At 46.0% G+C, this 23,683-nt stretch overlaps 1 protein-coding gene across 1 annotated transcript in view; it reads right to left on the bottom strand.

Annotated features, from left to right (window-relative positions):
- The window catches only part of KCNIP3 (potassium voltage-gated channel interacting protein 3), a 77,958-nt gene extending 54,867 nt beyond the window's left edge, over positions 1-23,091 (bottom strand). The window contains exons 1-2 of the mRNA XM_058194851.1: positions 22,970-23,091; positions 13,226-13,391 (exon numbers count right to left, since the gene is read on the bottom strand). Of these exons, the coding sequence (XP_058050834.1) occupies positions 13,226-13,391; positions 22,970-22,984 (181 nt within the window). The 5' untranslated portion in view covers positions 22,985-23,091. The remainder of the gene's footprint in view (positions 1-13,225; positions 13,392-22,969) is intronic.
- Between the last annotated feature and the right edge of the window lie 592 nt (positions 23,092-23,683).

Raw genomic sequence — 23,683 nt, 5'->3', positions numbered from 1 at the left:
GCTGAGTCATGGAACCACACCCCATGGCCTATATAAAGGATCTGCTTTCTGGCAGTCTCTGAGTCAGGCAAAGTCGAACTTATCTTGCTGAAGTCACTTACTGGTCTCCTGCCTGCTCTGAGGACTTTGCTAGGACTTTGGGCAGAGCTGCAGAGGCAAGCCTGATTCGGATTTCCCTGACCCGGCCGTCAGCGGAGGAGTGGGACACGACAATGAGATTGTATTGAGCAGTAGTGAAGGCAGGACAAGAAACAATGGATGGAAGCTAATCAAAGAGAAAAGCAACCTGGAATTAAGGAGAAATTTCCTAGCAGCGAGGACAATCAACCAGTGGAACGACTTGCCACCAGAAGTTGTGAATGCTTCATCACTGGAGGCTTTTTAAGAAGAGATTAGACAGCCACTTCTCTGGAATGCAATAGGGTCTCCTGCTTGAGTGGGGGGGGGGTTGGACTAGAACAGTGATGGCTAACCTTTTTGTCATTGCGTGCCAGGAAGGGGGGCAAGGTGGGAGGAGGTGCGTGCATGTGCCCACACCCATAATTATATGTGCCCCGCCCCTGCGCATGTGCACACGTCCCCCCTCCTGGCACGTGATGGCCCGTTTTTCTCTCTCTGAGGTAAAAAAAAGTCACTTCCTGTCCAACCGGAAGAAGGCCGTTTTTTGCCCTCCCCAGACTCATAGAGAGGCTCTGGAGCCAGGTGAGAGAGAAAAAATGGGCCTTTCCCACCACCACCCAGGCTCTCCGGAGGCAGGAAACAACCTGTTTCCCTACTTTTGATAAGCCCAGAAGGCCCGAAAATCTGTTGGCTGGCGTGCGCATGCGCCCCGGAGCTGAGTTCACATGCCCACTGTCTCACCTGTGGCACGCATACCATAGGTCAGGGGTCTGCAAACTTGGCTCTTGGAAGACTTGTGGACTTCAACTCCCAGAGTCCCTCAGCCAGCAAAGCTGGCTGAGGATCTCTGGGAGTTGAAGTCCACAAGTCTTCCAAGAGCCAAGTTTGCAGACCCCTGCCATAGGTGACTAGAAGACCTTCAAGGTCCCTTCCAACTCTGATATTCTATTATATTCCATGGAGACATCGTTGGCCACAGCCCCTAAAAATCTAGAGAATTTTTCCCCTTTTTCCGTGTGCAGCCTTTCGCCCGCACCAAAGCTGCCCATTCCTGCCTCACTGAATTCCTTAAGATTCCTGGAGGACCGGAGCATCCAGAGGCGGAAGATGTGGCATTCAAGTTAGGAGGTTCAAATATCCCTGAAACGGCAATCTGGAACTTCTACGGTTCACTCTTCCTGTTCAGCTTTCAAGGGTTATTCGAGGTTTTCTGGAAGCCAAGGTTTGTTATCAACCTTACATTTGATGCTGGCACATGAAGGAGGTGGGGAGAAATAATAATAAAAAATAAATAAACCGATGTGCTGAATCTGTTGATTTTGAGAGTGGATCCATTTTATTTGGTGGGGGCGGGGGGTGGGGAGGCAACTATTGAAAAATGAATGAGGGAGGAGAGAAGGAGGAAGAGCCACTCATGTCAAGCCAAGATTGATTTATACATCATCTGCATTATTTTCCTTTGCTGCTCCGTACCTCTGCGAAGAATTAAGTGCTCCATCGCTTGGAGGTGTTCAAGAAAAGATCGGACATTTGTCCTAGGTCTGAGAGCGGCAGTAAGATGCCCCAAGCACAGACAATGTGAGTACACGTAATCCCTCGACTTACGACCGTTCATTTAAGAACTGTTCAAAATTACGACAGCACTGACAACAGTGACTTACCGCCAGTCCTCGTACTTACGACCATCATAGCACACACGCCCCCCCGCTCCAGTCACGTGATCAACATTCAGGTTCTTGCCAACCAGCTTGTATTTACGAAGGTCGATGGGGGAAGCTGCATTCTCATGATTCACTTAAGAGCGGCAGCGATCCGCTTAACGACGGTGACAGAAATAATGTAGAATTGAGCCTGGCTCGCTTCACATTCGCCTATGTTAGCCACAGAATATCCGGTCCAATTTCTGGTTGTAGCCATTTTTTTAAAAAAAAATTTCTCCTCCCTTATATCCGCGCTTACAAAGCGGTATTAAATCCAAAGAGCTTGAGAAGAATTACGCAGCCGCCAAAGGGTTAAAAGCGCCATTTCAGAGGTCGGCTTTGCTTTTAAGGCCGTTTGGGAGAAGCCGAGAGGCTGTTTCAGCCCAGGGTGGGGCGGGTGCCAGGGAAGTGGGCACATTCATGGAGGCTGGACCAGGCGTCGCCAGGAACAGCCTTTTGGCCGGCTGCGAGAAATTAACAGATGAAATAATTAATGGGCTTTGTAATCGTCCCGACTGCCCACCCACAGAGTTGGTGCCAGCGCAAAGCCTGAAAGGCTCTTTCTGCGGTCAGGGCTGGGAAGTCTCCTCGGTCAAAGCTCAGAGCTTCCTGAAGAGGCAGCAGACGGGGGCTGGGGCACAGCTACCACCTGCGCCAGTCTGGGGCAGGCCCTGATCTGCGCCTTGGCAGGGGGAGCATTTCTCAGCTACTTTAAAAGAGGGATGTTGGGTGGTTCTGTTTATACAGACGGGAGCCTTTTCTTCAGCAGCTCAAGGAGGTTCTTGTTCCTTCTCCTGTTCTTTTTTTTCCCTCTTTCCCCCAAAACAAACAACCCTGCGAGGTAGGCTGCGCTGAGAGAGAGTGGGACGGGCCCAAAGTCAGCTGGGGGAGGAGGACTTGAAGGTGGTCTCCCAGGCCTGGTCCAAAGCCTTACCTGCCACCCAGCCCTCAGTGTTAACTCTGAACCAGATAGAGTTTGGAAGGGAGGGAGGGAGGAAGGAAGGAAGGAAGGAAGAGGGAGGGAGGGAAAAAAGGATGGAAGGAAGGAAGGACTCCTGCCTTGGGCATCAGGTTGAGCTAGAAGCTCTCTGAGATCCCTTCCAGTGATGTGATTGGAAGGAAGGGAGGGAGGGAGGGAGGGAGGGAGGGAGGAGGAGGAAAGAAGGAAGGAAGGAGGGAGGGAGGAGGGAGGAAGGAAGAGGAGAAAGAAAGAAGGAAAGAGGGAAGGAAAGAAGGAAGGAAAGAAGGAAGGGAGGAAGGAAGGAAGGAAGGAAAGAAAGAAGGAAGGGAGGAAAGAGGGAAGGAAGAAGGAAAGAAGGAAAGAAGGAAAGAGGGAAAGAGGGAAGGAAGAAGGAAAGAAGGAAGGAAGGAAGGAAGGGAGGGAGGGAGGGAAAAAGGATGGAAGGAAGGAAGATAGGAAGAAGGAAAGAAGGAAAGAAGGAAAGAAGGAAAGAAGGAAAGAAGGAAAGAAGGAAAGAGGGAGAAAGAAAGAAAGAAGGAAGGAAGGAAGGAAGGAAGGAAGGAAGGAAGGAAGGAAGGGAAAGAAGGAAGAGAAGGAGAGAGAGAGGAGAGAAAGAAAGAGAGAGAGAGAGAGAGAGAGACGGAAGGAAAGAAAGAAAGAAAGAAAAAGAAAGAAAGAAAGAAGGAAGCAAGGAAGGGAAGAACGAAAGAACGAAAGAATGAAAGCCAGCTAGCTTCCCAAAGGATGCTCAGGAAAACACCCTCTCCTCCGCTGAGCCCAGAGCGATGCTGGCTGCCTCTTCCTGACCACATTTGCCAGCAAGGGGGCCTGTTTAAGCGACATGGGGGGGGGGCCTTCCTTGCAGGACTCAAAGGGGAGGCAAGAGCCCAGCAGCACTGCAGACAGGTTGGTTAATGCAGCAAAGGCTTGTGGGAGGCGGGGAGGGGGGTGTCCGTAGGGCCAAAGGGGGGTGGGGAGGGGCTGGACACTATCAGAGGCAGAGGAAAGCTCAGCCTCAGCCGTGCAGGGAGGGAAGCTGAGCGGATGACGGGCTCGGACTATTAAAGTTTTGCCTTCTACACAATTAGAGCCAAGATTGATTTATACATCATCTGCATTATTTTTTTCTTTGCTGCTCCGTACCTCTGCGAAGAATTAAGTGCTCCATCGCTTGGAGGTGTTCAAGAAAAGATCGGACATTTGTCCCGGATGGAAGAAGCTGGAGAGCCAGTTTGGTTTAAGGCACCAGACTAATAAATGTGAAACCGTGCGTTCAAGTCCCGCTTTAGGCCCTGAAACTCAGTCGGGTGACTTTGGGACAAGTAAGTCACTCTTTCTCAGCCCAACCCACCTCACAGGGTTGTTGTTATGGGGAAAACAGGAAGGTGTCTGGGATAGGTTCCCTATCTTGGGATAGGGATATCTCCCTATCCCAAATCTTGAATGATTTGTAAAAATAATAAACGTGGGCACAAGTAAGTAAGTAAGTAAGTAAATAAGTAAGTAAGTAAAGGAATAAGGGCTCCTATACTGAGTAGGGGGTTAGACTAGAAGACCTCCAAGGTCCCTTCCAGCCCTAGGATTCTATGGTCTTTCCCTGCCACCAAATTGGTTCCACTTGTGTTTGTCCCAGGTTGAAGTCCAAATTGTTTTACTACCAGTTCTGTGGGCGTGGTTTGGTGGGCATCGTGTGGCTTAGTGGGCGTGGCAGGGGAAGGATACTGCAAAATCCCCATTCCCACCCCACTCCTGGGGGAAGGATATTGCAAAATCCCCATTCCCACCCCACTCCTGGGGGAAGGATATTGCGAAATCCCCATTCCCTCCCCACTCCAGGGGAAGGATACTGCAAAATCCCCATTCCCACCCTACTCAGGACCAGCCAGAGGTGGTATTTGCCAGTATTCTCCGAACTGCTCAAAATTTCCGTTACCAGAACCTGTTGGAACCTGCTGGATTTCACCCCTGGTTTGTCCCACAGGCTGGAGAGGAAGATTCCCCCAACGGCCAGCGGACAAGGGTTCAAGAAGGTCTAACTCTTATTTTCAGCTTGCAGGAGAGTTTCGAATCCGAAAGTTCCCAGTTCTAAAAATAAGCTTGTAAAAACATCCTTGCCTCCAGATGTTGTAGGTGATGCTCCATCGCTGGAGGCTTTGAAGAAGAGACTAGACAGCCACTTGTCACTTGTTGGTATAGTTACAGGACAAACTTCCACAACGGCAAATTAATATTAATCCAATGCCAAAGGTCTCCCACCCTGCCAAAAGTAGAACATAGAATCATAGGATTGGAAGGGATCTTGGAGGTCTTCTAGTCCAACCCCCTGTTTAAGCAGGAGAGCATGTACCTTTCCAGACAGGTGGCTGTCCAGTCTCTTCTTAAAAGCCTCCAGTGATGGAGCATCCCACGATTTCTGGTGGCAAGCTGTTCCACTGGTTAATTGTTCTCACTGTCGGGACATTTCATCCATTATTCTTGTCCTCTTCTCTGCACTCTTTCCAGAGTGTCAGCATCTTTTTTGTATATATTTGTTTGGTATTGGGGAAGGTTAAAAACAAGAAAAAAGGCCAGATGGATGCTTCAGTTGTGTAGTTGCAGACGATATCGTGGCTTTTTCGACACCTCCCCGGTGGACGTCCCACAACTATAAATATAGTGACCTTAAGCTGTTTATTATAGTTTTTATTTCAGACAGCTGTCCTTTATCTTCTGTCTATTCTTTTGGTCAAAGCTGCTTTTTATTGTACAAAGGGGTTGAAAATATTGAAACTGAATGATCTTTTGAAAATAAATGTATATGTCTTGTTTGATTTTCGATATTTTATTAGGCTTTTTTTTTTTTTGCAAGGTTTGTCTTGATTTTGCTCCTAGTGTTTCCTTCGTTTAGCAAAGATATAAACCTTTGAGCCTTGTGAATATCTTTTAGAGATTCAGATTTGCCCTGTAAAGTGACCCTACCAAGTCTAATTTTGCAAACCTCCACAGACTATCTCTACATTGTAGGATTACATTTTCTCTTCTCCCCCCCCACACACCCCTTTCTCTCCCTCTCTCTCCTCTTTCTCTCTCTCTCCTTCTCCCCCCTCTCCCCCCTCTCTCCTTCTCTCTTTCCTCCTCCCTCTCTCCTTCTCTCCTTCTCTCCCTCTCCTTCTCTTTCTCTCCTTCTCCCTCTCTCTCTCCCTCCCTCCCACTTTCTCTCCCTCCCTCTCCTTTCCTTCTCTTTCTCTCTCTCCTTCTCCCTCTCTTTCCCTCTCCCTCCCTCCCTCCCGTCTTCTCTCTTTCCTTCTCCCTCTCTCTCTCCCTCCTTCCCACTTTCTCTCTCTCCCTCCCTCTCCTTCTCTTTCTCTCTCTCTCCTTCTCCCTCTCTCCCCCTCTCCCTCCCTCCCTCTTGCCTTCTCTCCCTCCTTCTCTCTCTCCCCTTCTCTCTCTCCCTCCCTCTCCTTCTCTTTCTCTCTCTCTCCTTCTCCCTCTCTCCTTCTCTCCCTCCTTCTCTCTCTCCCCTTCTCTCTCTCCCTCCCTCTCCCTCCCTCCCTCTCTCTCTTGCCACTGCAGTTTGGATGGAGTAGCATCTTTAGCTGACAGCTTCCTCTCTGCTCTTATTCCACCAACAGCCGCATCTTCTCCTTGTGTTCTCCTAGCTGAACGTCCGGCATGCATTAATGACTTTTATGGATTTTATTGTTAGCAAACAGAAATGCCCATCACACATAAATGGCCCGTACGTTTTGTACCACAGTTTGTTATCTATCTTTCAAGATTGACGGCTCAGCACTAAATATAGACGCTGGATTTAAACCGGTTAGTTTAAGTAGCAATCATCGTGCAATAAAAATAAAATCAAATAAACGTTGCCAGAACTCCTGACGAAGTTTTAGTGCTAGAAAAGTGGCTGAATTCAAATAAACGTGGTGTGTTTTTTTTTCTCTTTTAATTTTTGTCTTCCCTTCAAGGGCTGCCACAGAAACTCAGGGTTCCTGTTCTGTGTTCTAAACAGTTTGGAAAGTCCTGTTTCAGATACATTTTCACGCTTATTCATTACCATTCGGTCTGTTCCCACCTGCTTCTAAAGGCAAAAGTTTTGGTTATATTTTCCTCTCGGAGTGTCTGCTCCCCAAAAACTCCTAGGAATTTGTAACAAATATAAAACCCAATTAGGTTTTTAGAACTAAGGAGAAATTTTCTGATAATTAATCAATTGCCTCCAGAAATTGTGGGTGTTCCATCCTTGAAGGTTTTCAAGTAGAGATTGGACAGTCTCTTGTCCGAAATGGTATAGGGTTTCCCGCTCGAGCAGAGGGTTGGACTAGAAGATCTCTAAGGTCCCTTCCAACTCTGTTATTCTGCATGCTGCATAAAATCCCTTTATGTTTTTGCATCCATTGGAAAGAAGGCTGTGCCCTTGTGTGAGACAGAGCATATTCCCGTTCTCTAAAGAATACACCGCAGCCATCTCTGAGTAAGAGATTCCATCTCAGCAGGAATTTTGAGAAACACTGTCTAAAAATTCTACGCAAGTCCGTATTTGACAGTGAGAAGAACCAACCGACGGAACAGAAGTTGCCTTCAGAAGTTGTGGGAGCTTCATCCCTGGAAGCTTTCAAGAAGAGACTGGACTGCCATCTGTCAGAAACGGTGTAGGGTCTCCTGCTTGGGCGGGGGGGGGGGGGTTGGACTAACTTCCAACTCTGTTAATCTGTATAATCTCTAAACCTTACTTATACCATCCCGGTCAAATGGTTGTCCAGTCTACACTACATGAGGTGCGAAGGATATTGGCTCTTTTTCTCCTTGGCAGAAAGTGGCTATAAGTCAAAGGGTTGGAGTCAGAAGAGCTATGATGGGTAGCCTTATCCAACCTGATACCTTCTGTTACCGTGACTCTTTCTAACTGGGTTAGAATCAGCCACGCAGAGGCGAGGAAAGACATTTGCATATTCCCTGGGCGGCCTCCATGCTCGTATCCCCGGCCATGCCTTGGAGGCACAATTTGCATACTCAGATTAATCCTGGCAATAATTCATTTGCCCCATTGATTTTTCCATCACATTGATTCCCTTCACATTAACTGGGTTCGCCGCTCTGTCTCGGCTGACTAGATGCCCACGAACTCAGCACTTTCCACCGCTGGTTCCACAGAAGTGTGGAGCTTGCAAGCATCCATTTTCGGAGAAACCTTATGAAAGACGGAGTGGGCTCCTTGGCTGACCTCCTGGATCAGGTGACCATGACAAGGAAGGACCTGGAATTGACCGTTGGTTGGGTTCATATATAAAAGTGAATTAACGTGCATCACTCTTACTGCATAGATTCTTTTATGTACACTGAGAGCATATGCACCAAGACCAATTCCTTGTGTGTCCAATCACACTTGGCCAATAAATTCTATTCTATTCTATTCTATTCTATTCTACTCTACTCTACTCTACTCTATTCTTCTTATTCCAATTATTTCCTATTCTATTCTATTCTATTCTATTCTATTCTATTCTATTCTATTCTATTCTATTCTAAATACATTCTATTCTATTCTATTCTAAATACATTCTATTCTATTCTATTCTATTCTAAATACATTCTATTCTATTCTATTCTATTCTATTCTATTCTATTCCATTCCATTCCATTCCATTCTATATTTATTATTCTATTCTATTCTATTCTAAATACATTCTATTCTATTCTATTCTACTCTACTCTACTCTATTCTTCTTATTCCAATTATTTCCTATTCTATTCTATTCTATTCTATTCTATTCTATTCTATTCTATTCTATTCTATTCTATTCTATTCTAAATACATTCTATTCTATTCTATTCTATTCTATTCTATTCTATTCCATTCCATTCCATTCCATTTCATTCTATATTTATTATTCTATTCTATTCTATTCTATTCTATTCTATTCTATTCTATTCTATTCTATTCTATTCTAAATACATTCTATTCTGTTCTGTTCTGTTCTGTTCTGTTCTGTTCTATTCTATTCTATTCTATTCTATTCTACAGGGGTTCTCAACTTCGTGGTCTACAGACCCCTGGGGGGGCACGATACCTTCACGGGGGGCGGGGCTTGAAGACTTGAAGGAATGTTATGATTAAAATCTTGAGTTAAGTCTTGTGGGGAAGGGTCCACGGCCACAAAGGGTATTTAAAGGTGGGGGGGTCGGTGGTGAAGAAAAACCACCCCTCTAGTGTGTTTTGGGGTGTTTTCTGTTGTGTTTCCTGGCTTGGTTCATAGCAAGAATAATACTTTGTGTCGTTGTGAAATCTCGCCAGGATCTCAACCGAGGCGGAGAGAAGATAACCTGCCTGGCTGCCCAGTTTTGGAGGCAGGTGGTAAAGGTAAGCCTCACAGAAGCACCTGCTACTCATCCACCCAACAGCCCAGGAGTCATTCCTTTTCAAATTCCTGTTTAGTAGCAACTCAGCACTGCAAAAGGCACAATAGATGTGGTTAATTTACAACTTGTCATTCCAGCAACATTGCTTTCATTTGATATCCGACAACGTTCTCAAGGCAGCTGGCCAAGAAATATGACATCTACTCTACACTGGGTGCCCAAACAAAATATCCCATTTATCTCTCCAGCTGAAAACGGTATCAGGAAAAAAACCCTCCCAGGTGCAGGAACAAGCCTTCCTACTGGTAGCTATTTCTCTCTCTTCTCCTGGAGAACGGCCAGCCGGGAATTGTAATGTCAAGTTCCCCAAGAATTAAAGAGGTGCTCAAGATGAAAAGGAATGGAGACCGAATTTAAGGCCCACTTAAGAAAGGAAGGAATGGAAATGAAATTGGGCACATGGACATCTCTCTCTCTCTCCCAATTTATCTCTCTCACTCTCACTCTCTCTACCTACTGTATCTATCTATCATCTATCTATCTCTCCATCCATCCATCTCTCTCTATCATCTATCTCTCCATCCATCCATCCATCTCTCTCTCTCTATCATCCATCTACTTCTCTCTTCATCTACCTCTCCATCCATCCATTCCTATCTATCTATCTACAGTATCTATCTATCTATCTATCTATCTATCTATCTATCTATCTATCTATCCATCCATCCATCATTTATCTATCTCTCCATCCATTCATCCATACCTAGCTATCTCTCCATTCATCCATCATCTATCTATCTATCTATCTATCTATATCTATCTATCTATCCATCATTTATCTATCTCTCCATCCATCCATCCATCCATCTCTCTCTATCATCTATCTCCCCATTCATCCATCCATCCATCTCTCTCTCTCTCTCTATCATCCATCTACTTCTCTCTTCATTTATCTATCTCTCCATCCATCCATTCCTATCTATCTACAGTATCTATCTATCTATCTATCTATCTATCTATCTATCTATCCATCATTTATCTATCTCTCCATCCATCCATCCATCCATCCATCCATCCATCCATCCCTATCTATCTATCTCTCCATTCATCCATCATCTATCTATCTATCTATCTATCTATCTATCTATCTATCTATCTATCTATCTATCTATCTTTTGTTTATATCTATCTTTCTCTAAATATATTCATATTTCTTAACAGCCCATGTCCTCCATGTTATAGAGAAAAACTGTGGGGAACTCTTGTAAAACATGACTTTAACACAGAGAAGTATGAATATAGAAGGCTGAGCACTGCTCATTGTAAACACTAGCAATAGTAACAGCAACAGCACTTAGACTTATATGTCATCCCATAGGGCTTTACAGCCCTTTATAAGGGGGTTTACCAATTTCAGGATATTGTCCCCAACAATCTGGGTCTTCATTTCACTGACCCTAGAAGGGTGAAAGGCTGAGTCAACTTTGAGCCAGTCGGGATTGAACTTCCAGGCTGTGGAGCAGAATTTGCCTGCAACACTGCCTTCTAACCACTGTGCCATCAGAGCTTGTAGAATGGGGCCCCCTCTCGGATAGGCCACAAGCCCCAGCAAAGCTGAACCATCTCCTTTAAGCTCCTTCGTCTCTCAATGCCACCCATAAATCATGCATTTTGCAAAATGATGTTCCCTGCCACCTGTGTGTGCTTTTGACTGCCTTGCTCTCTTTAGACCCTCCCGTACCATCAATCGGGGTCAATAGAATGAAACAATCGTGAAATGTAAAATTTGTTACTACCGGTTCTGTGGGCGTGGCTTGGGGGGGTAATGTGACTGGGTGGGCGTGGCCAACTTTTTTTTTTAACTTTTAAAAGCATTTTTTTCAGCCGTAGAAAAAACACTTTTAAAAGTGGGGGGAAAAAAGGCTCGTGTGGCTCAGCTGGGCTTGGGGGTGGAGGGATTTTTGCTACCGGTTCTCCGAACCATCCACCACCATCGCTACCAGATCGGGCGATCCGGTCCGAACCGGGAGCATTTCACCCCTGGTATGAAACCAATCACAGTTGGGAGCTGGCCAAATATTTTGAATCCTAGGCAAAAATGGACCCCCAATGGGAGACCCCCTCCGGTTTTCTCATTCAGCTGCTAAACGAGATGAAATTTCTCCTACTGGTCCATTCCTCCTCTGACCCCCCCCCATCCCCCACCCCACACAGACCCCTATTTGCTTCTAATTTAAATGTGGGCCTGAGTTTGTTTGCAGACGAACTGAAAGGGGGAGTCATCAGGGCCCCCAAATCCGAGCAGCAAAACCCAAGATGATCCATAAGAGATGGGGGGGGGGAACAAGGGTGACCTAGTTCGTGACACAGCTGGATCTCGTCTCTTTTTTCAATGACGAGCATCAAAGCCCCCCCACCCCCCACCCCAGATTTTCAGCCCGGGAACAGTTGATCCAAAGAAGGAGGAAAGCTGTTGGGAAAAGCGGCTAAATTTAGCCGTGTTAAAATGCAGCAGTAAAAACGTGGCAGCCCCCTCCCATGTGAGATGGGCAGGCTTTGCATTCCCGGATGAAATTTTATGAGCTTCCCGAACCAATAAAACGCCCTTAACCTTTTGCTAAAGAGAACGAAAATGGTACCATAGTTTTCCGGGCCATAAATTAAGACCAGACCTTTGCCACTAGAGGGAGCCAGTCTTCCAATAATAATTTTCAAGGTTTTTTTTTTTTAATCTTTCTGTTCATCCAAAAACAGAAATTAAAATTGCTTTCCTAGGTATCCAGTCCGGCAAGAGAACTCCTGAGCTTCCTTTCTCCTCTTACGCCCTGAAGCAGGGGTGAAATCCAGCAGGTTCTGGAAAACCAGCAGCGGAAATTTTGAGTAGTTCAGAAAATTGGCAAATACCACCTCTGGCTGGCCCGAGTGGGGAGGGAATGAAGATTTTGCAATATCCTCCCCCCAGGAGTGGGGAGGGAATGGAGATTTTGCAATATCCTCCCCCCAGAAGTGGGCTGGGAATGGAGATTTTGCAATATCCTTCTCCCAGGAATGAGGAGGGAATGGGGATTTTGCACTATCCTTTTACTGGAGTAGGCTGGGAATGGAGATTTTGCAGTATCCTTCCCCCAGGAGTGGGGTGGGACTCGGGATTTTGTAGTATCCCTCCCCCAGGAATGGGGAGGGAATGGGGATTTTGCAGTATCCTTCCCCTGCCACGCCCACCAAGCCACACCTACAGAACCGGTAGTAAAAAAAATTGAATTTCACCACTGCCCTGAACCTCCCTTGGTTGTATAACCTCAGTTTAACCAAGGTATTATTTTGAAATATCCATAAAATCTGGATGAGTAGTAACTGAGTGGAAAGATATCAGTAGCTACAATGGTTATATTCAGAGGTTCGGACTGGTTCGGGCAACTACGAGTGAATCGTAATGCCGTCCTTTTTAGCCACGTTTTTGAGGCTAGGCGCATGTGGAAACGTGGATGCACACATGGCCGCCTGGTCTTCTAAGCATGCACAGATCACCTGTGATGACGTCATGACAGGGGGCGGAGCCTCCCGCCAGTTTTACTAACGGTTCTATAGAACCGGACAGAACCGGGAGCAACCCAACTGGTGTGCGTTCAAATGGCCATAAAAGTTTGAAGACCCAACAGATAAAAGTCCAACTTGTATTGAGGAGTTCCAGCAAAAAACAAAACTGGTTGTACAGTGCCTCCTGGTGGCGAATAGTGAACGCAACTACTGAAATATAAAGTTCAAGAACGTCCTTAAGATTTGCAGCAGGAGACCTCCTAAGAAACCAAGGGATACAATTTGTAACATTTAGGAAAATCCCGAGATGGTCAAAAATATGAAGTCTGACGTCCCACTCAGACAAAGAATGCAGTCCCAAGGATCATCCCCATCCTCCTTAACTAGGTTCTCTTTTCCGAACATCATAGAACTGGTGTTGCTCTTAAAAACACAACCGCCAGCCAAGAAAAGACGGGGAAACTTGTTGCTCCTCCCATTCTAGAATCCGTGACTTACAAAACTCTCTGTCGCGCGATGGCCTCAACCTCTGGAACTCCCCGCCCCATGATGCCTCACGACTCACCTGACCCCTGCGAGGCGGTGCTGGAGAGGATCCATTTCACCAAGCAACATTTCATCAGCGCTTTGCGCGTGAGTCGCGGCTTCTGCCATTTCATGTTCTCCTTCTTCCCCGGAGGGGTTTCCCCTGGGTCACCCAGGAGGCTGCCATCGGTCTCCTTGTTCTCATCCTAAAAAGGAACAGATTAACAGAGTTGGAAGGGACCTTGCAGGTCATCTAGTCCTGCAAGCAGGAGACCCTACATCTGCCTCTACCTAGGATCGAACTCATAACCTCCTGATTGTGAGGCAAGAGCTCCACCTCTTGGCCACAGCAGCTGGATCAAAGGCCTTCATTCAGGGCTGGGCTGCTGGGGGTTCGCAGGGGTTCGGGAGAACCTCTCGCTAAGAATCTGTGCAGTTCGGAGAACCTGCCAAATCCAACTCCTGGCTTGCCCGCCCACCCAGCTCCTCCCCTCCCAGGAGTTCCCATGCAGCCCATTTTAGATGCAAGTAGGTGCAGGGCATGTGCGGAGGCTCGGAGAGGGCGAAAAATGGGCCTACCGAAAATTTGGGAAGGCCAGAAACGTCCGTTTCCAGCCTCCAGAGGGCCTCAGGAGCCTGGGGAGGGCATTTTCGCCCTCCTGGAGGCTCGAGGAAAGCCTCCGGAGCCCGGGGAGGGCAAAAAGTGCCACCCCACCACCATGGGGCAGGAGGCTGACTAGGCCACGCCCACCATGGCCACGCCCACCCAGCAACCGGGCAGAGAACCCCTTGCTAACATTTTTGAAGCTGACCCCTGGCTTCATTCCCTATCTTGCTTTCTTCGCAAGACCAAACTGGTTGCATATCAAGATCACGTGAAGTGTTAATACCACTTTATAATGCCCTGGTGAGGCCACACTTGGAATATTGCATTCAGTTTTGGTCACCACGATGTAAAAAAAGATGTGGAGACTCTAGAAAGAGTGCAGAGAAGAGCAAAAAAGATGATTTGGGGACTGGAGGCTAAAATAGAATAGAATAGAATAGAATAGAATAGAATAGAATAGAATAGAATAGAATAGAATAGAATAGAATAGAATAGAATAGAATAGAATAGAATAGAATTTTATTGGCCAAGTGTGATTGGACACACAAGGAATTTGTCTTGGTGCATATGCTCTCAGTGTACATAAAAGAAAAGATACCTTCATCAAGGTACAACATTTACAACACAATTGATGATCAATATATCAATATAAATCATAAGGATTGCCAGCAACAAAGTTACAGTCATACAGTCATAAGTGGAAAGAGATTGGTGATGGGAACGATGAGAAGATTAATAGTAGTGCAGATTCAGTAAATAGTTTGACAGTGTTGAGGGAATTATTTGTTTAGCAGAGTGATGGCCTTTGGGAAAAAACTGTTCTTGTGTCTAGTTGGCGTCGTTTAGACGGCAGGAGTTGAAACAGTTTATGTCCAGGATGTGAGGGATCTGAGGATATAAAGAATGGTTGCTGGAATTGTCTAGTTCAGGAGTCTGCAAACTTGGCTCTTTTAAGACTTGTGGACTTCAACTCCCAGCTTTGCTGGCTGAAGAACTCTGGGAGTTGAAGTCCACAGGTCTTAAAAGAGCCAAGTTTGCAGACCTAATCTAGTTTAATGAAAAGCAGGACTAGGGGTGATGTAATAGCAGTGTTCCAATATCTCAGGGGCTGCCCCAAAGAAGAGGGAGTCAAAGCCCCTGAGGGCAGGACAAGAAGCAATGGGTGGAAACTCATCAAGGAGAGAAGCAGCTTAGAACTAAGGAGAAATTTCCTGACAGTTAGAACAATTAACCAGTGGAACTACTTGCCTCCAGAAGTTGTGAATGCTCCAACACTGGAAGTTTTTAAGAAGATACTGGACAGGCGTTTGTCCAAAATGGTGTAGGGTTTCCTGCCTGGGCAGGGGGTTGGACTAGAAGGCCTCCAAGGTCCCTTCCAACTCTGTTCTATGTTCTTATGTTCTTATAAGTAATAAAGGTGGGATAAAAATAGATAAAAATTAACATTCTCCCTTGCTCCAGTGGGAAAGGCTAGAACTCATGGAATGAAGCTTCACGAATGCAGATTTGCAGGGAGCATCTGGAAGAACTCCTTGACAATAACAGCTGTCAATCGGTGGAGGAGGTTACTCAACCCCACCCCGCCCAAGCAGGAGACCCTACATCTGCCTCTACCTAGGATCGAACTCATAACCTCCTGATTGTGAGGCAAGAGCTCCACCTCTTGGCCACAGCAGCTGGATCAAAGGCCTTCATTCAGGGGTGGGCTGCTGGGGGTTCGCAGGGGTTCGGGAGAACCTCTCGCTAAGAATCTGTGCAGTTCGGAGAACCTGCCAAATCCAACTCCTGGCTTGCCCGCCCACCCAGCCCCTCCCCTCCCAGGAGTCCCCATGCAGCCCATTTTAGATGCAAGTAGGTGCAGGGCATGTGTGGAGGCTTGGAGAGGGCAAAAAATGGGCCTACCAAAAGTTTGGGAAGGCCAGAAACGTCCGTTTCCAGCCTCCAGAGGGCCTCAGGAGCCTGGGGAGGGCGTTTTCGCCCTCCTGGAGGCTTGAGGAAAACCTCCGGAGCCCGGGGAGGGCAAAAAGTGCCACCCCACCACCATGGGGCAGGAGGCTGACTAGGCCACGCCCACCATGGCCACGCCCACCCAGCAACCGGGCAGAGAACCCCTTGCTAACATTTTTGAAGCTGACCCCTGGCTTCATTCCCTATCTTGCTTTCTTCGCAAGACCAAACTGGTTGCATATCAAGATCACGTGAAGTGTTAATACCACTTTATAATGCCCTGGTGAGGCCACACTTGGAATATTGCATTCAGTTTTGGTGACCACGATGTAAAAGATGTGGAGACTCTAGAAAGAGTGCAGAGAAGAGCAAAAAAGATGATTTGGGGACTGGAGGCTAAAATAGAATAGAATAGAATAGAATAGAATAGAATAGAATAGAATAGAATAGAATAGAATAGAATAGAATAGAATAGAATAGAATAGAATAGAATAGAATTTTATTGGCCAAGTGTGATTGGACACACAAGGAATTTGTCTTGGTGCATATGCTCTCAGTGTACATAAAAGAAAAGATACCTTCATCAAGGTACAACATTTACAACACAATTGATGATCAATATATCAATATAAATCATAAGGATTGCCAGCAACAAAGTTACAGTCATACAGTCATAAGTGGAAAGAGATTGGTGATGGGAACGATGAGAAGATTAATAGTAGTGCAGATTCAGTAAATAGTTTGACAGTGTTGAGGGAATTATTTGTTTAGCAGAGTGATGGCCTTTGGGAAAAAACTGTTCTTGTGTCTAGTTGTTCTGGTGTGCAGGGCTCTATAGCGTCGTTTTGAGGGCAGGAGTTGAAACAGTTTATGTCCAGGATGTGAGGGATCTGAGGATATAAAGAATGGTTGCTGGAATTGTCTAGTTCAGGAGTCTGCAAACTTGGCTCTTTTAAGACTTGTGGACTTCAACTCCCAGCTTTGCTGGCTGAAGAACTCTGGGAGTTGAAGTCCACAGGTCTTAAAAGAGCCAAGTTTGCAGACCCCTGGTCTAGTTTAATGAAAAGCAGGACTAGGGGTGATGTAATAGCAGTGTTCCAATATCTCAGGGGCTGCCACAAAGAAGAGGGAGTCAAAGCACCTGAGGGTAGAACAAGAAGCAATGGGTGGAAACTCATCAAGGAGAGAAGCAGCTTAGAACTAAGGAGAAATTTCCTGACAGTTAGAACAATTAACCAGTGGAACTACTTGCCTCCAGAAGTTATGAATGCTTCATCACTGGAGGCTTTTAAAGAAGATACTGGACAGGCGTTTGTCCAAAATGGTGTAGGGTCTCCTGCTTGAACAAGGAGTTGGACTAGAAGACCTCCAAGGTCCCTTCTAACTCCGTTCTATGTTCTTATGTTCTTATAAGTAATAAAGGTGGGATAAAAATAGATAAAAATTAATATTCTCCCTTGCTCCAGTGGGAAAGGCTAGAATTCATGGAATGAAGCTTCACGAATGCAGATTTGCAGGGAGCATCTGGAAGAACTCCTTGACAATAACAGCTGTCAATCGGTGGAGGAGGTTACTACATGGAGGAGTTTCTTTGAAACAGAGGTCATTTTAGGGATGGCGTAAGTGAATCCTGCAGTGTCCAAGGTCCTCTTGGATGACCTGTTTGATTTCCTCTTATTCTTTAGATTCTATGATTCTAACTATATTCATAATTAAATTTCAATCCAAATTACCTTCTTTTTATGATGCCTTTTGCCCAACAAATTAAAAAAAAAAAAGAACAACCCCCATAGGCAGATCTCTATGTCAAAGTAATAGCCTGGTTTATGCACTTTTAAGCGGCAGTAAAAGACCTTTAATCCCATCCCGTGTGGTTTCCCATTTGCAAGTATGTATTTCTTCCCATTCAGGCCACTGTAGGTGTGCAGCCAAGCAGCCATAAAAGACTCCATCTTTTTTTCCCTTTAATCAAACAATTATTACTGTCTAACTCTAAGCCCAAACAAATAACCATCATTAGCGATGGGAATCAAAGATGATTAGGGGGCTGGAGCTAAAACATACGAAGAACAGTTGCAACAATTGTGTATGTCTAGTCCAGTCCAATCTAGAGAAAAGAAGGACTAAGTGGGGGAACATAATAGCAGTCTTCCAGTATTTGAGGGGCTGCCACAAAGAAGAGGGGGTCAAAATATTCTCCAAAGCACCTGAAGGCAGGACAAGAAACAATGGATGGAAGCTAATCAAGGAGAGAAGCAATCTGGAATTAAGGAGAAACTTCCTAACAGTGAGGACAATGAACCAATGGAACAGCTTGCCACCAGAAGTTGCGGGTGCTCCATCACTGGAGGCTTTTAAGAAGAGACTGAGCAGCCGGAATTGCTTGTCCGGAATTGCTTGAGCAGGGGGTTGGACTAGAAGACCTCCAAGGTCCCTTCCAACTGTTATTCTCTTCTGTTCTAACTGCAAGGTCTGTTTTAAGCCTGTTTTCCATTCGTTTTCCTGCCCAATTCCTCCTGAAAAGCCATTTCAGGCAGAGGAATTATGTCCATCCAGGAAGCCTGACTGTCAAATTGTATAATTTAAAAAAAACCTCTCAAATTGTATAACCAATTGTATACGCTCCAAATATGTCTCCCGGTTCATTTTTTTTTCTCTCTTTTGTTTTTCGCTTCATCTTGGGTCTTGCAGTTCTAAGTTTAGTTGCTCTTCCCATTTTCATATCCTCCAGCATTTGACAGAAGAGAAGAAAAAAGGTAGAGTTATTTTAGGAGATGCAAACAAAGGAGTCCTAAATTTGATCTTTGATGTAGGAAGCTAAGTTGGAGCAAAGCAAGCGAGCTGAACACCGCGCCACTGTTATTAACTTCATTTCCCGACTGTCTGCAAAAACATGCATATTATTTGCATTTGGAGGTTGAATGTTGCCTTGCCTGAAATATGTGGAGCAATTGCGATTGGTTAAGAAGAGACAATACTAGCTGACATTATTTGAGAATTATGCAGCAAAACTTCTTTTTCAAAAATCTTCATTTTTGAAAAAAAAATGGTGCTTCAAGAAAAAAAAGAGAGGATTTGAAATCCTGAGAAATGTCTGTCTCAAAATATGGTACAGTGTGTAAGTGGAATCTATTGAAATACAGCAGATGTGAAGTTTCTTGGTAGCTGAGAAGAAGCAAAAGATACAGATACAGATTAAAAGAGTTGGAAGGGACCTTGTAGGTCATCTAGTCCAACCTCCCACCCAAGCAGGAGACCCTGCATCATTTCTGACAGATGGCAGTCCAGTCTCTTCTTGAAAGCCTCCAGTGATGAAGCTCCCACAACTTATGAAGGCAACTTCTGTTCCATGGGTTGATTGTTTTCACTGTCAGAAAATTTCTAGGTTGAATCTTCTCCAAAGCACCAAAGAGGGCAGGACACGAAGCAAAGGATGGAAACTAAAGGGGAGAGAAGCAACCTGGAATTGAGCAGAAACTTCCTGACAGTGAGGACAATTAACGGTGAGAATATTTTCTGGTATTTCCAGTTAATGTTCCACATCCAACATTTCTAGAGAACACCAAATTACAGAGGGCTGGTGGAGATATGGAACAGTATCCAAGGGGCTACCACAAAGAGGAAGGCGTCAACCATCACAAGAAGCAACGGGTGGAAACTAATCAAGGAGAGAAGCAACCTAGAACTAAGGAGGAATTTCCTGACGGTTAGAACAATTAATCAGTGGAACAGAAGTTGTGGGTGTTCCGTCACTGGAGGCTTTTAAAGAAGAGACTGGAAAGCCACCCAACTGAAATGGTGCAGGGTCTCCTGCTTGAGCAGGGGGTTGGACTAGAAGACCTCCAAGGTCCCTTCCAGCTCTACTCTGATTGATTTGAAATTGAGCGAGTCCAGAAATATTTTACAAGAAGAGTTCTCCATTCCTCTGAAAACAATAAAATACCCTATCCCACCAGACTTGAAATCCTAGGCTTAGAAAACTTGGAACTCCGTCGCCTTCGACAAGACCTAAACTTAACTCACAGAATCATCTATTGTAATGTCCTTCCTGTTAAAGACTACTTCAGCTTTAATTGCAATAATACAAGAGCAACCAATAGATTTAAACTTAATGTCAACCGCTTTAATCTAGATTGCAGAAAATATGACTTCTGTAACAGAATCATCAGTGCTTGGAATACTTTACCTGACTCTGTGGTCTCTTCCCATAATCCTAAAAGCTTCAACCAAAAACTTTCTACTATTGACCTCACCCCATTCCTAAGAGGACCATAAGGGGCGTGCAAAAGAGCACAAACGTGCCTACCGTTCCTGTCCTATTGTTTTTCTTTTCTTCTTCCTATATATATATATTGATGCTTATACCTCCTAATATTTACTCATATATATGTTTATATACTATATAATCCTTTTTATATGATGTTGTGACAAAAATAAATAAATAAATAAATAAAAAATAAATAAAGTCCTTTGATGAGTGTGCTGCGGGAAAAATCAATGCTTTTTAACGTGCTTTAAAACTGAACTGCATTTTAAACTGAAGTGGATTTTTGATCAGTAATTATTGCAGTGGTCCTAAACAGCTGCCTCTCTGCATCCTTTACCCACGAGGTACTTAAGCAGATCAGAGCACCTATCTGTGCACAAGATATTAACGGGGGTGGGAGGCCGTAATCACAATCCTGGTTAACTTTCTGATAATTAGCTTAGTTTGCTGCCCAAACCCATTCTGTTTGTTAGCTCAGGGGTCAGCAACCTGTAGTTCTGGAGCCGCATGTGGCTCTTCCATCCCTCTGCTGCGGCTCCCTGTCACCGGTCGGCTCCACAATTGATAGGGCTTTTGGTTAGGACAGGTAGAGGAAAAAGGACGCCGTGCTAGGAGGAGACTCTATGGTGGGGGAACTCCTGTCGGCTCCAGAATTGAACGGGGGGCCTTCCAGTTAGGATCTTTGTGGCTCTTTGAGTGTTTAAGGTTGCCGACCCCTGGGCTAGCTGATGGTTCGTTATCCAGCGCGAACAGGCTGTGTGAATGCAACCCCATTTATTTATTTATTTGTCACATTACATATAAGCACATATAATGAAAGAAAACAATAGGACAGGAACGGTAGGCACTTTTGTGCACTTATGCACGCCCCTTACAGACCTCTTAGGAATGGGGTGAGGTCAATGGTAGACAGTTTTTGGTTAAAGATTTTGGGAGTTTGAGAAGAGACCACAGAGTCAGGTAGTGTGTTCCAAGCGTTAACAACTCTGTTACAAAAGTCATATTTTCTGCAATCAAGATTGAAGCGGTTAACATTAAGTTTGAATCTATTGTTTGCTCTTGTATTATTGCGATTGAAGCTGAACCCCATTGATTGAAGATTGAACCCCATTGTTGTTTTCTGGGGCTTCCTCATTGCACTTAGTGGGAATATTATCCTGGTTTATGCAACTTATTTTAGCTCCGTTCTCTGTCCTGAGAGACGCGTAAGCTCCTATTAAGGAGCCGGCTTGATTACTTGCAATTAAAAAAAAAGAAAAAGAAAAAAAAAGAGAGACACTTGCAAATGATGGAAACCCCCAGCTCAGCCAGAAAGGGAAGGGAGGGGAAGAATTCACGCTGCACCCCACTTCCAGAGCTGAGCCCCACCCTCCAAATCAAACACAAGAGATGTTTGCAAAGGGGGGGGGGGAGGCGATGCTGTGGACCTAAACCAGAAACACCACAGGCCCCAGCTGGACTTCAGCAGGACAAGGGTACAAAAAGTGGCCCTTTTGGGTGAGGGGCAAACGACAACCCGGAAAGTTCTAATATGCTGAAAACATAGGAAAAGCTGGGCAACCCTCCCGCCCCCCAATTCTCCCTCCTCGGCTGCTGTCCCAAAAGGTGCTATTTTTTTTTCCCCAGAGGCAACAGGACTTTGTGATTTTTCTTTGAAGACCTTTTGCTTCTCCTCCAAAGAAGCTTCTTCAGTTCCAGCTGGCTGGTGGGATGTTCAGTCAGAGCTGAAGAAGCTTCTTTGGAGGAGAAGCGAAAAGTCTTCAGGGAAAAGCCAGAAAGTCCAGTTGTCTTTTTTTTGGGGGGGGGGACCCCTTTGGGACAACCTGGACGGCTGGAGAATCTCCATAGACATTGGTGGTCCCACTGATTTATTATTTATTTATTTATTTATTTTATTTAATTTTTATACCGCCCTTCTCCCGAAGGACTCAGGGCGGTGTACAGGCATAATAAAAACCAGCAATACAATATACAAATTTAAAATCCAATATTAAAAAACTTATTTAAATTAGCCCAATAATTAAAATTTACTCTACTAAAACCCCATTTAAAATTAATAAATTTAAAATTTAAAATCCCAATTTAAGCCAGCCCCGCGCGGATAAAAAGGTGAGTCTTGAGTTCGCGACGAAATGTCCGAAGGTCAGGAATTTGGCGTAAGCCCGGGGGAAGCTCGTTCCAGAGTGTGGGAGCCCCCACAGAGAAGGCCCTTCCCCTGGGGGCCGCCAGCCGACATTGTTTGGCGGACGGCACCCTGAGAAGTCCCTCTCTGTGGGAGCGTACGGGTCGGTGGGAGGCGTATGATGCCCTCCTGGGCCACCTTGGAAAGCTGACTTTTAAAGAGGAAAAGGGTCTCCATGGTTTCCCCCTCCCCCACGCCACTGTCTAACTCAGGGGTCATCAACCTTTCGGACCCTCAGGGACCACTAAATTCCTAATTTTAAATCCCGCGGACCACTAATAGGAATTTAAAAAAAAAAAAAAAAAAGATAAATAGTATTTAGTGCAATATAAACATGCAAATAATTTTTCTGCGGACCACCAAAATTTTCTCACGGATCACCAGAAGTCCATGGATCACCAAGCTGGTGACAGCTGCTCTAGCTGGCCAAATCCTTTGCCAGGATTTCTTTACCCCTCCGGTCCAGCCAGGTGAGCTGCAGCCGCATTCCCCCATCCCTTCCCCCTGCCCCGCCTTAGCCTCGGAGGGCCCGATCCCGTCTCCCCGGGGAAGCGTTTGAGAGAAAAGGCGGGGGAGGTGGGGGAGAAGCCGCCGAGCCCAAGGTGGCGGGGAGGTTGACTTCCCCAAGGAAAAGCTGCGCGTCTGAGGACTCCCCGACCCATGGGGCACTGCTGCAGCCAGGGGAACGCGCGGGACCTTCCTGCAGACCCCCGCCCCACCAAAGAAGCTGGAGGGGGTCCTTCCCCGGCGTTGCCATTGCACCTTCAAGCCTCGGGCTTACCAGATCTCCAAACATCTGCTGTGGGAACCCCACGGACAAATTCCACGGAGATGAAATGATTCCTTCTTCCTTCCTTCCTTCCTTCCTTCTTTCTTTCTTTCCTTCTTTCTTTCTTTCCTTCCTTTCTTCTTCGGTCACCCTGCCCAATCCAAGACTCCTCGGCCCGGCCGGTGCCCGCCAAGCTCTCTCCTCCGGCAGCTGTTCCCCGGGGCCCGCGTGGGCTGCGTGGAAAGAGACCCGGGAGTGGAGCTACCAAGGCGCCGGCGCCGCCGCTTTTGGTCCTCGGATGAGCATCCTCGATCAAAAAGAAAGGGGGAGGAAAAAATGTCCCCGTGCCAAGTTTACCTTTGAACTGTGGTTTCTTCTCTCTGGCAGGCAGCGTGCCAGCCTCCGGGCGCTGTTTCCCTAGCAACCGTCCCCACGGTGTGTGTGTGTGTGTGTGTGTGTGTGTCCCCCGCCTCCCTCTCCCTCCCACTTTGATCTTTCGTTTTCCCCCCCAAAAGCTGCCAAGCGGAGGACTCATCCCCCATCATCCCGCAACCCCCGGACCCATCCTCCCCCCCGCCCCCATGCATGAACTGAGCTGGGACAGTCAGTGCAGGCGGGTGGACGCGTGGACGCCTCCCTCCACTTCCACGCCCGCCTCGCGGCTGCATCGCCTTGACAGGTGAGCTTCTCCCCAGGTAAGGAGGAGGCAAAGGCCAGGTGGGAAGC

The sequence above is a fragment of the Ahaetulla prasina genome, chromosome 9, assembly GCF_028640845.1.
Source record: "Ahaetulla prasina isolate Xishuangbanna chromosome 9, ASM2864084v1, whole genome shotgun sequence".
NCBI lineage: Eukaryota > Metazoa > Chordata > Lepidosauria > Squamata > Colubridae > Ahaetulla > Ahaetulla prasina.
This window is presented reverse-complemented; position numbering and strand designations above follow the sequence as displayed.